This window comes from Hyaena hyaena, unplaced genomic scaffold, assembly GCF_003009895.1.
Source record: "Hyaena hyaena isolate Hyena2069 unplaced genomic scaffold, ASM300989v1 scaffold_115, whole genome shotgun sequence".
Taxonomy (NCBI): Eukaryota; Metazoa; Chordata; class Mammalia; order Carnivora; family Hyaenidae; genus Hyaena; species Hyaena hyaena.
Genome location: NW_024080747.1, coordinates 767,001 through 780,271, shown reverse-complemented (window position 1 = coordinate 780,271; position 13,271 = coordinate 767,001). Strand labels below are relative to the sequence as shown.

General features: G+C 45.5%; 1 protein-coding gene across 1 annotated transcript in view; it reads left to right on the top strand.

The window, feature by feature from the left end:
* Positions 1-13,271, top strand: part of MARCHF3 (membrane associated ring-CH-type finger 3) — a 145,285-nt gene that overhangs the window by 110,564 nt on the left and 21,450 nt on the right. Inside the window, exon 3 of the mRNA XM_039236678.1 lies at positions 1,018-1,222. Coding sequence (XP_039092609.1) covers positions 1,018-1,222 — 205 coding nt within the window. The remainder of the gene's footprint in view (positions 1-1,017; positions 1,223-13,271) is intronic.

Below are 13,271 nucleotides of genomic sequence, written 5' to 3'. Positions count from 1 at the left end.
GGAGGAGGGCACTTGTGGGGATGAGCACTGGCTGTTATATGGAAACCAACTTAACAATAAGCTACTTGTAAAAAAAAAAAAAAAGAAAAAGAAATAGTTATCATTAACTACGCATGTACTACGTGCTGATCCCTATTCTAAGCTTCTGATTCAAACTGTCAAGTCTCATCTTCACAGTCACGCAAGACAGAGGCATCATCCTTTGTGCCTGTTTTAGAGATGAGGAAAGGAACGTACGGAGAAATAACGTTACTTACACCAAATGAGCCAATATGGGCAGGCACCTGACCTGGGGTTCAGGCCCAGGCAGCTGGACTCCAGAGCCTGCCTCAGGCACCACCACACCGTGTGTCTTCACGAAACCCACATGGCTGGTTTTTCCAAGTTCATGGCAGACCTCTAGACTCAGGCCATCTCTGTAGGACACACTCATTACTTGCATTGAGCTTAGTGTCCTTAGCATCCTAGGAAAGCTCCAAGGATCGCCTGCCGCTCAGTTCGGGGCTCTGGCTCAGACCACAGTTCTGCATAACAGCTTGAGAGCTGGCTGCCACTTAACTTCCCACCCCTCATTCTCCCAACCTTACGAAAGAAGAAATGCAAAGAACCCGTGAGTTTTTTAAAGTGACCGGGCTTGGTTCAAAAGATGCAGTTTGCCTAGAAACGACAGTCGATGCCTTTTCAAAACAATTGCTGTTTTTAATGGTGAGGAATAGTTTTTATTTTTCAATCGGGAGTCTGCCTGAACAACCTCCACGTCCAAGACAAAAATAACACACTACTTGCTTTCACCCACTTTTGGCCCCGGGCCATCCCCTACTCCTTTATACTGGCAAAGGGAGGTGTCCAAGGAGCCCCTCGTGTACACAGAGCGTAGCACATCTAGGGTTTGAAAGCAGGTGTCTGTCGGAGCAGCTGCCCCTGGGGAGGGTCTGAGGGACGCAGAGCCAGAGGCCCGTCCTCATGGTGATGGTCTCCAGCCTGGTGACCAGCAGTCCCCCCCTCCTTCTCTTGCAGCCCCTTCAATGACCGGCCGATGTGCAGAATCTGCCATGAGGGCAGCAGCCAAGAGGACTTGCTCTCTCCCTGCGAATGCACAGGGACCTTGGGGACAATTCATCGGAGCTGCCTGGAGCACTGGCTGTCGTCCTCAAACACCAGCTACTGTGAACTCTGCCACTTCAAGTTTGCAGTCGAGCGCAAACCCAGGCCGTTAGTGGAGGTCAGTAATTGGGGCACGTCCTGAAAACTTAGCTCTAATGAGCAAATGATGTCTGCTTTTATGCCCAGATCACAAACCCCACGCAGCTCAATGAAGCACAGCAGTAGCAATGTGTGAGGGTGTGTGTGCGTGTTCGTGCGCATGTGTGTGTGTGACACAGATAGAAACGGCTCACGAGCTCACTCTGGAGCCAACAGTAGAAAAGTGATCTCCCTGAAGTGGAGACAGGAGAGGGAAAATCAGGGTGAGGAGAAAGGGGAAGTGTGCAGAGTTGCTGTCCACATTCCCATGCCCGAGAAGTGAAATGATACTTTCGCTTTGCCCTACTCGAAGCAACAGATATGTGCGCATTCGGGATTGCAAATTCTGAGAGGTTTCTGTGATAAATATAGGTGCATGGTACAATCGATACAGACCCAGACTCCTGGGTTTCAGTAGTTCCATGACCTTAGGTAAGTGACCTTACCTCTTGAAATTGCTATGAGGATTACGTGAATTAAGATTTCTAAAGCGCTTAGAAGAATACCAAGTACATATCCAAGTGTTTGAATAAAAAAAAATCTCTCTTAGGAAATTATACATAAGGGTTTTTTTTTCCAGTTAATAACCTAGTATTGGAATCTCTTTTCTTAAAAGGTAGGCATTTCAACCCGGCCATTAAAATGGCAGGACACTCTTTCATATTTTAGGAGCCACACGTTTCAACTTTAGACCAACGGTCTGGTCTATGCATTAGCGAGGGGAAGTAGAAAATATCCCTAGACTATTTGGCCCTCTCTCCTCCCCTCAATGTCAACTAATCAGTTAAAAACTGGATGTTAGCAATGATAAATATTCTAATATATTGTGAGCCAGAGCTCATTGAGAGAGACCAAGACCAAGATTATGTGCCTATAATCCAGACCCGCTGATAACCCACTCTTTATTTCAGCAGCTGACCCAGCGAAGCTTTGGCATTAAGCTAGAGCTAGAATCCAAGACGCCCTTCTCAGAGACTATTTAAAACAGTATGTTAGTGCCTCAGCACTTAAGGCTCTGGAGTACTCTATATGTACATGCTCTTGGGATTGACCTTGAAAATTTAATCAGGACCTATAGCTGCGGCCTGTTTTAGCAATGACTTACTTGCCAAATGGCATAAAATTTATTGGAATTGCCTCAATCCACCCTGTGTTTTAAGACTCCGGATCAAGCGACCTCTTAATTTAGCAGTCTTGCTGCTTGACATCCACTTTCAGAAATTCATATTTGTAGAGTGCTTGTCAGGAATCTGGCCCCATGCCACATTCACTGGGATTTACATTTCAGAACTTCTCTGCAGAAGGTGCACGGGGAGGTACATAATTAAATAATAAACAAGGGAAATGGAAGATTTCTCAAGCCCGAAGGCAAAATTTAAAAAAGAAGCCTACTTCTCCTTTCCAGAAACTTTCTGGAACCTCCCCAAGTTGATATCGCAGCTTCTCCAGGGAAGCTAACTTCCCAGAGTATAAAAAAACAAAAACAAAAAAAGCCAACACACACACCAGCAACTCTGTTTTAAAAGGTTGTGCATCCATTAGTCTTTACTGGTCTCTCCCCAGTAAAGACGACTCTTATTTTCACTTGGTAAAAATCCCAGTGTGTGTGTGTGTGCGTGTGTGTGTGTGTGGCACGCGCACACACAAGAAAGGAGGATGTTTGTGCACACATGTATGTATTTCACATGCACCTATCTTGGTTTCTCTCTGCTAAATTTCCTGTGTCAAATCACCCAATGAATCCCTTCCATCTCAGTGACAGAAACATGCACCCACACACAAAGGTTCTTCAGAGTGGCCTGTGCTTGGCCACAGACTCTGGGATCTTAGGCAGCTGTCATTAAATGAGGAAACGGGGCAAATGACCTTGAGAATGTGTGAGGTGCTCTGTAAGATTTAGGGCCATGCCTACAAAAACTTCACCCAAACGGTCACCAGTTGTGAAGTTTTCATTGCACAAATGGCATGTGACATTTTTCAGAGTTAATGATGATTGAACAAGTTGAAAGTGAAAGGCAAACCTTCTCAAGCCAGGGGAGGCTGGCCGTTTGATCATCCCATGGCGAAATGAACTTGCTGTTTGACCACAAGCAATAAAAAGAAGTTCTCGTTGGTTTCTCAGCTGGAGGACAAATGAGAACCAGGTGCAGGCATAGTTTTAAACAAATGACATTACTAATTGACTTTTCCTCTCTTACCAAAGGGCAGGCTTATCCACACTGAGCTTTGCTTAATATTTTTATCTGGAGATAACCATGAATCTTTTTTTGGAAAGCCAGCAGGACCTGCCTATTTGGGTCAAGCATTCAGAGTACTGTTACTTTATTTCTCATTTGCACTCCTCCAGTTGCTTTCGTCATTACGGACCAGTTGGATCTGCCTTCTCATTAAGGCAAGACAATTCTATGACACTGAATTTCAAAATCAGTGTAATAATAGCAGCTTCTTGTTTGCTAGAGGAAGCGGTGGCAGAAGTCATTTATAAATGTTATTGGTCAGTACCCAGGTGTTAGCATTGGTCAGAATCACTGTCACACCTCAGCCTCTCACACTCTTCCGTAAACTCCCACAGTCCTTCCTTCATGGTAAACCTCATCCTCCATATGACCACTGTTCAGAAGACACTGCTCCATCCATTCCTTTCCGGCACTGTCCGTGGCCAGCAGTGAGTTCTTCATTTGTAACCGATCAGAAACCCAGGGCTTCTGTCTACAAGTTCCTACCCATCATGGCCAAAGCAGTGGACTGGTTCTCAGTAGCACCTCCAAAGTGGGTATCACGTCCCCACTTAGCCACTGACCATCTGTGTGGCATAGCTCAGTTTCTCAGAGCTGGGGGCTCTCCATTATATCCTTGATCTCTACAAATACATTCAAAAGCTACATCCCACACTTAAAAATGAGAACATTCTACCGTACATGATCTCTACCTCAATAAGGTGATTCTGTGTGTGCCTGTCTCCTTACCTACCTACCTCCATGGCCAGACTAAATCATTTAGTCTCCTCAGGTAAAATCATTACCATTTTTATATCCTAATTTTTTAATTTTTTGTTTGTTTGTTTATTTATTTATTTTGCTGCTAAGTAAGCCAGTATAACAAGAGCTAGTTTCGACCCAAGAGAACTACATTGTGATCATCTGGTTTATTTGGATGTGGGCAAATTCCCTCCAGTCCAGCTTATGTAAATCTTTTCAGGTCTGTGTCAATCAGCCAAAGCTTGAAAGGGAAGCATTCAAACCATACGTAGCAAAAAGGAAGAGCAGATACAACACATTTCACACCTCCACAGCTAGTACTTCTGTCTTGTAAAGGCTACGCATTTTTCATTGATGATGGAAATTTTACCCAGTGGCAATTTGTCAGATAAATTATCCCTAAGAATAATGACCTGGTAGAACGCAGTAAATAGACATCCACTAACCATAAAAGGATTCCCTGAATGACCAGCCTGGGTGGTTTTATGGGCTCCTTCGTGCTCATTTTTAGTTTTCCTCATTTCTCTCTGTAAGTTGAACTCTGATACCATTCTTTTATAACAAAGGGAAATATACAGAAACCCAATAAAAGTACCATCATGCTTTCCTAAAAATGTGTGCCTTGACTCCCGCCTACCGCTGTGATTGCATATCTGATTGAGCCGTTTGCCAAAGAAACACATCTTATTACGGGCAAACAGCGTGCTTTCAACATGAGTTTCCAGTGATGGGGAGTGTCTGGCACTGGGCTTTTCTAAGACATGTATCAGTTAACACCCACGCTTGCCCAGGAGACTTATGAAGTAATAGACCAGCTCAGCAACGTCCTGATTAAAATGAAATAGCCAGGAAATGGTGCAAATCTGGGGGTGGGGGGGGAGACTTCCTGGGATCTGATCTTCCTTTGATCAGGGAGACATGGTGATTTTTCACAGAGGGAGTGATTAGGTTTCCATATTCCTAGTTCCTTTACACAGAGCCAGCTGATTGATAAGAACTGTATCAACAATTTAAAAGCTGTTCCCTGTGACTCAGAGAGTTAGCTACAATGAGACTGATAATGTTTTCACACATATCAGTTACTCAGAACAATGGGATGTAAAGCTAGGGAGAGGAGGCTTAAGGGGTTTTTATTTCCTCCCCAACTTTTTATTTAATATATAGATATAGATATAGATATAGATATAGATATAGATATAGATATAGATATAGATATAGATATAGATATGGATAGATATTTTTTTAAGTCACTCGAGGAAAATGCTTCTGAAGTGTGCCCTGGATTCAGTGTAATCTCCAGCTACACAGCAGGAAGCAGAGTTTGCGGCTGTGGAGAAACCACTTTGTACCTTGGCATTTGCTATTTACTAGATTTAAGCCTTCCCTCAGACCCTCTTAATATGTATGTATCAGACTTAGGTGGTGACATTGCTTGGCGATTTTTAATACATCCATGTAAGTAAAAACATGAGCTTTTAGTTTTAGAGCATTCATATTCATTGGCAAACTCTCACAGCATCGGGGTAATTAGGGAATGACACCATGGGGGATATGAACGTATTCGAGAAGCTTCCCAGGTGAGCGTATGACACCTCATCCATCCCATGAAGGAATGAAGGCCGTCTCCCCTCTAAATGCCAACTCATAAGCGCAGCCTGGTAAGGGAGGTTCATGATCACTACATGTGACAGGCAGTCAAGAAGCGTCTGCTCGTTAAAGAAATGCATGAACAGAACCTCCCCGCCCCACCCTTGCAAACTTTTTATCAGACTTTTGGCCTGTGGTTGTTAATCAAAATAAGGGGCACCGTGTCTTTGTGGCTCAAGTCAGACACAGCTGGACAAGGTCTTACACAAGACACGCTAGGGACTCAGCTTTGAGCCACACGGCACGCGAGAAAATTCTGACCAAGCCTCTCGCTCAGCCGTCGATCCTGAATCGGGACTTGAGGAAGGACAGGCGATTGCAGCCCTGTGCCCACGGTGACCAGGCGGCCAGCGAGGGGAGAACATGCACTTCAGGACTCAGCAGGACAGCGCTGGCCCAAGTTAGAGAAGGGTAGTTGTGAGTAGGGCAGATTGGCTGAATCGGGAAGAGTGAGGCCCGGCAAGCCTTTGTCAGGCTTTTAGGAATCGAAGCACTGTACAAACACTGCACCACAGTCCTGGGGAGAAAAGCCCATGTCGACCATCGGATAGATGAAGATATAGATTTACAATGGTTGCATTAGGTCAGAATCCCTCGGCGAGGAAAAAGTGAGACGGTCTCATGCGCTGCCCTCAGACTTCCCTCTCCTACTCTGTGTCATGTCCCAGAGGGACAAAATGGATGACAAGGTCATATGCTGGCATCTATAAAGCGGGAAGGGAGGGTTTCGGTTGAAACCACAGAAGTTCCCACTTCGTTTTTTGTTTTTTTAAGTTTATTCATTTCGACTGGGTGGCTCAGTCGGTTAGGCGTCCGACTTCGGCTCAGGTCATGCTCTCATGGTCCATGAGTTCAAGCCCCACATCCAGCTCTGTGCTGGCAGCTCAGAGCCTGGAGCCTGCTTCAGATTCTGTGTCTCCTTCTCTCTCTGCCCCTCTCCCACTCACCCTCTGTCTCTCTCTCTGTCTCTCAAAATAAATAGATGTTAAAAGAAAATTAGAATGGAAACTGCTTTAAAAAAAAAAAAGTTTATTCATTTTGAGAGAGACAGAGTGATCAGGGGAGAGGCAGAAAGAGAAGAGAGAGAATCCCAAGCAGGCTCCACACTGTCAACAGCCCAGCGCGATGCGGAGCTTGAACTCACCGACTGTGACATCATGACCTGAGCCAAAAGCAAGAGTCAGACACTGAATGGACTGAGCCACCCAGGCGCCCCAAGAAGTTCCCACTTCCCACGCTCACACTCAGGATGACTGCCACCACCTGAGCTCAGGACGGGTGAGCACGGGTGCCCCCTCCTCTGTCCCGAAGCTTCCTGGGCCCCTCCTAACCCGAGGCAACTCTCTCAACCGCTCCAGGTGAGGCTGAGGCCTCACAGAGCAGAGGAAGGACTTGTAGCATGAAACACAAAGAAGAGTCCGACCCCAGAAAGGGGAGTGTGTTGAGGACCTGTGTATATGCTGCGGATCACAGAGCAGAGGCTCTCCCGCTGAGTGAAATCCATGCCAGCGACCTCACCAAGCGGGGTTTAACGTCCCAACTCTGTAACCCATGCTGGGCTGGCCACCCACCACCTTCAGGGAGACCCCGGACAAGTCATTGCTCGTCTTTATGCCTTAGTTTCCTCACCAGTCAAGAAAAGCAGAGCTCACAAACTGGCTCGCTCAGGTGTGCTCTGTGAGTCAATACTTTATTTTTTTTAAGAACTTTTTGTGGGTTTATTTACTGATTTAAAGAGAGAGTGACAGAAGCAGCATGCACAGGGGAGGGCAGAGAGAGAGGGAGAAGAGAGGGAATCCCAAGCAGAGCCCAATGTGGGGCTTGAACCCACAAAACCGCGGGATCATGGCCTGAGCCAAAACGGAGAGTAGGCCGCTTAACCAACGGAGCTATCCAGGTGCCCTACTCCCCCCCCCCCCACCTTATTTTTTAAAGAATTTGAATGCCTGTAGGTCGGAAAAGCACTTGCAGTTCATCCAGGCCTTACCTCTTGCTCATACCCACCCAGCCCTTTTCACCGTCTTGCATTGTCTGCCAGCCATTCACATTTCAGATTGCAAAACTGGGTGATTTCTCTCACCTTTAAGAGTTCTCTGTATGCTTTTTTCTCTACCAGCATCTTTCTTTCCGGGTAGTATAGACCGAACATAAGGAACTCCCTTCTGTTGTGCCCACATTATAATACCTTACGCCTGCGGCCACTGTTAACAATGACCAGATGCTTCCTTAACCTCTGGTAAGGTCTCTGGATGGGCCACCAGGCCACACGCAGGCTTGTGACACCATCTTTGATGCCAGCCATTGAGACGACATCCCGGAGGGCCTTGGTCCTGAAACCCTCCACCCCGTGGTTGTTCTGTCTTGAATTTTCCTCTTGGTGTTGGTGGCTAATTTGGCAGTTGCTTCGTTACTTAAAGCTTAGTTACAAAGAAGCTGTTTTAAGGCATCTATTAAATTCACAGCTTGCTTCATTAAAAATCACTTCATTAAAAAAGCAAGCCAACCGAAGTGTTCACATGGCCGTGCCAGATGGAAGTGAGCTAACGGCTTGGTGCCTGTGCTTCCAGCCCATCCACTGCTGGTACGGGATTAATTTGGAGGGAAAATCCAGTTCCGTGCATCAAAAGAATGACATGACCAGATTCTATTATTTTAAATTGTACTGATCCTTGCAGTGAACTCGGGTTGAAATACAAATTAGAATCCATGTTCGCAAGAGGACCTCTGTCAGCCAAGCAGTGCTCCCTTGCGCTGGCTCACTGAGGACCCCTAGAACCAGGGACAGAAAGAGGCAAAACACCAAGAGTTGCCTCACCCAACTTTTTTATTTTGATTCTATGTTGTAAAAAAAATCCAAAGGAGGACGAAGAATAATGTGTCAAACAGGTGCGACTCCACCACCTAGAATTAACAAACGTCTCGTGAGCAACATAGACGTTGCTCTTTGGGGGGGCAGAGAGAAAATGTCTGCAGTCTGCGCTCCTTCCCCCTCAGGTGTTCTCAAACACAGGACAAAGTGGAGCCGGGTTTTCCTTATACACATCTGGGCCAAGAATAAGAGGAAGTAAACAAAATGAGACTGATAAGCCTGAGAGATTCTGGACCCTTTTAGCTAACTCCAAATGTGAGAACAAAGAGTCCAGCTAGCGCTGACCACTGAGCGGTCTGCTGCTTTGAAAGGCAGATAATGAGACGCTATTCCGTGGGAGTTCAGGGTGGTGGTGGGTGGAGGTGAGCGGGCAGCCATCAGGAGAGCTTTGTAAAGGAGAGGCTGAGAAAGGAGCAGCGCGATGTCGCTGAACAACTAAAGCTGGTGGTAATCATCTCTCCCTAAGGACGGCCAAAACAACAAGGCGCATTTAGCCCACGGGAACTGCCCTGTGCGGGTAAGAGGTACCAGCTTGAACTGGAGGGAGACATTGATTGTGGACGCCCCGGCCCAGATTTCAGATGCAGAGTTGCAGACTGTGTGCACAGAGCCCCCCTGCCCCGGGCCCCTGCAGCCCCTCCTCTTATCGCTTCAGTTTTCAGAGTCAATAACTCCAAAGAAAGAATACGCATTATTAAACAAATAATGGTGTGAAATATCTTGAGCAGTACATGATTATAGTTAAATGCCGCCTGATGGACAATTGTCTTCGAATGAGCAAAGTGGAGAAGTGTCTTTGGTTAGGAAGTGGGAGATCAGTTCATTCAGAGTGATACCCTGCTGTCTGCCTGTTTGCACCAAAAACTTTGCTCTTTCACAATAGGCACAGATCTTGACGTGACACCCAGATGCAGGGGCATGGATTAATTTCACTTGGAGTCCACCTGCTTTTATCCTGAAGGTGTTCACCTCCCAAAGGTTTTTTCTTCTTAAACTATTTACCTTTTTTAAGGCAAAGGGGAACTATTCTATGCCATACCCGTTTCTATAACCATCTTATTTCAATGTCCTTCTCCCTATATAGATAAGATTCCTCCTGTGACATATAGTAACCCATTTTGTAGGTAAAGAAACTGAGACTCTGAGATGTTAGGTCCCTCTTCAGAGATCTTTTTTTTTTCTTAATGTTTATTTATTTTTGAGAACAGAGAGAGAGAGACAGAGTACAAGCAAAGAAGAGGCAGAGAGAGAGCGAGACGCAGAAAACAAAGCAGGCTACAAGCTCTGAGATGTCAGCACAAAGCCTGACACAGGGGCTTGAACTCATAAACCTGAGCCACGACCTGAGCCATGACCATGACTATGATCATAAGCTTGATCATGACCTGAGCCAGAGTCAGAGGCTTAACCGAATGAGCCACCCAGGGGGTCCCCTTCCTCTTCAGAGATCTTAAACACTCTCAGCCACAGGGCTAGTAAGTGGAGGGGGCAGAGGAATCTAGATCTCCACAGCTCCTCATCTGTGCCATCCCCACCATACCTGGCTCCTTCATTCCCAGCTGGAAAGTACCCCCTTTCGCTCGCTTATTGACATGCACGAGCACAAGCACACACAGAGCCAGGGGCTTCTTCACAATAGCCAGCCTAAGAGACTAGCTGTATGGATGATTAAAGCTCTGATCTCCTCTTGACACTGAATTTGTCTATTAAACTTAAAGCGGTCAGCAGGGTGGGCAGGAGGAACACAGGATGCTTAAGGCAGTCAGCCTTCTCTGAAGAGTGGTGGGTGCATGCCATTTTGCATTTGTGCAGACCCACAAAATGAACAATACTAAGAATGAACCATGGAAAGAGCCTAAGTGTCCATCAACAGATGAATGGATCAAGAAGATGTGGTTTATCTATACCATGGAATACTCCATGGCAATGAGAAACAATGAAATCTGGCCATGTGTAGCAACATGGATGGACCTTGAGGGTGTTATGCTGAGTGAAATAAGTCAGGCAGAGAAGGACAAATATCATATGTTTGCACGTATAGGAGGATTAGGAGGAACTTGACGGAGGAACAAGGGGGAGAAGAAGGGCGGAAATGGTGGGGGAAAGGGAGAGAGGCAAACCATGAGAGACTCTTGAATGCTGACAAAAACTGAGGACTGATGGATGTGGGGGGGAGGAGGGATGGGCATGGAGGAGGGCACTTGTGGGGATGAGCACTGAGTGTTATGTGGAAACTAATTTGACAATAAACTATTTGTAAAAAAAGAAATAAATAAATAAAACAAAAAACAAAACAAAAAAAAATACTAAGAATGAACCCTAAGGTAAACAATGACTCTGGGCCATAACAATGTGTCCGTGTAGGTTGTCGACTGTAACAAATGCACCACTCAGGTGGGGATGATGATATTGGGGAGGCTGTGCACACTGGGGGGCAGGGGGCATAATGGAACTCAACTCTGCTATGAACCTAAAACTGCCCTAAAAAATAAAGTCAATTAAAAACACACATGCAGGGGCACCGGGGTGGCTCAGTCAGTTAAGCGTCCAACTTCGGCTCAGGTCATGATCTCACAGTTCATGGGTTCAAGCCCCGTGTCGGGCTCTGTGCTGACAGCTCAGAGCCTGGATCCTGTCTCAGATTCTGCGTCTCCCTCTCGCTCCGCCCTTTCCCCACTCGCGCTCTGTCTCTTTCTCTCTCTCAAAAATAAACATTTTTTAAAAATTAAAAAAACAAAACAAAACAACAGACTTGGGCTCAGTCAGATTGAGAGCTGGGATTGTGGAATGGCATTCTTTCCCTGTGCCTCTTTCTCCCTTCGTATGAGAGCTCTGAGGTACAGCAACCCATTAGGAGCTAGAAAAGTTCTTCGTTTCCAAGGACTGTACACATCCCTTCTTTGTTTCTTCTCATCTGGTTACTCCTTTTCCACACTTGAGTCTTCAGTTTACTGAGTCATTATGTCACCATTTTCTTCTGAGATTTCTCCTAAGGGAGAGATGTCATTAGAAAGCCCGGTAAACACAGTATCGTCCACCTTTTCCCTCTTTTTGTGAACGGCTGTGAAGGTTAATCACTCCTAACGTGGTTTGCCCACATTTGTGAGACAAATTTCTTTACAGGCTGTCATCTCGCTCTTCCCGGTTGGTAAAACTGGTTTTGCAACTCATGAAGGAAAACACCAGCTTTTCTCTTGAATTATTTGTATAATTGCCTCAATTCTTTGCTTCCCTTTCCTGACAGGTGCAGCAGATTTGGGGAGAGATAAGAAAGACCCTGTCGGGTCTTGTAGCTTGGCTTCCCTCCTTTATTTTTCACTAACTCTGTATTTCTCTGCCTCATCAACAGCCTGCCCATGCTTCCGACAGGACCCTGTGATATTATCTGATTAAACTTTTCTTTGCGAACCGTTATTACAGAGTTGGATAGATTCACACTGCGACGGATATGTGAGGGGAAAGTGAGGATTGTATTTGTATAATGTGAGGGAGAGAGAAAACTCTACTAAAGCTTTTAGTTTACTGAAAAACAGGTTTAATTCTTAGATGTGTCACTTATGAAAATATATAAAGATCTGTTTGTGTGAGCTCAGATTAAAAGAAGAAAAGGAGGGGTGCCTGAGTGGCTCAGTCGGTTAAGGGTCCAACTCTTGGTTTTGGCTCAGGTTATGATCTCACAGGGAATTCGAGCCCGGCATCGGGCTCGGCAATGACAGCCTGGAGCCTGCTTGGGATTCTCTCTCTCTCTCTCTCTCTCTCTCTCTCTCTCTCTCTGTCTGCCTCTCCCCTGCTCATTCTATATCTGTCTCTCAAATAAATAAACTTTAAAAAGAAGAAAAGGTAATATTTTCTACTCATTACTTGATCATTACTTCACTCCCAGCAACTCTGTTAGAAACAGGAAGGTGGAATAAATGGTGAGGTTTAAAATCTTTTTGGGCTCGGAGGGAAATATAGGCTAATATAGTATATATGAAATGCTGGCAAGCGGTTGCAGCAGGAATGTTGTAAAATAGAATTTATAGGCATTTTAAGAACTTTTATCTGGGAAGAATCAGTAACAGCAGAAATTGGGAGATGCAGGGAAATAACCACCATCCCGGAAGATCATGCCGGCCCTCCTAACTATTTTCCTACTTCCAAACACTTCATCTTTGCATGAAAAGTGGGAGATGACAGGAGAAAAGGCATGAGAGACGGGAAGAATAAAATCATTCTAATGTTTTCCTTAACACTGATGTAACTGCTTTAAAATCTGTGGCTCTAATTGAAACCCGGAAGTCACGCATTCACCAGAATATACAGATTTTCAGCCGGTGGGAAGACAGACCAGACAGAGACCTACCTGAAAAATTACCCAATTAGATGCAGGTGTGGCATGGCGAAAGGAGATACCTACAAACCAAAATTCATGCAGGATGGTAGCGTTCTTTTTATTTTTCTTTCATAGTTTATTGCCAAGTTGGCTTCCATCTAACACCCGGTGCTCATCCCAATAAACGCCCTCCTCCATGCTCATCACCCCTTTCCCCCTC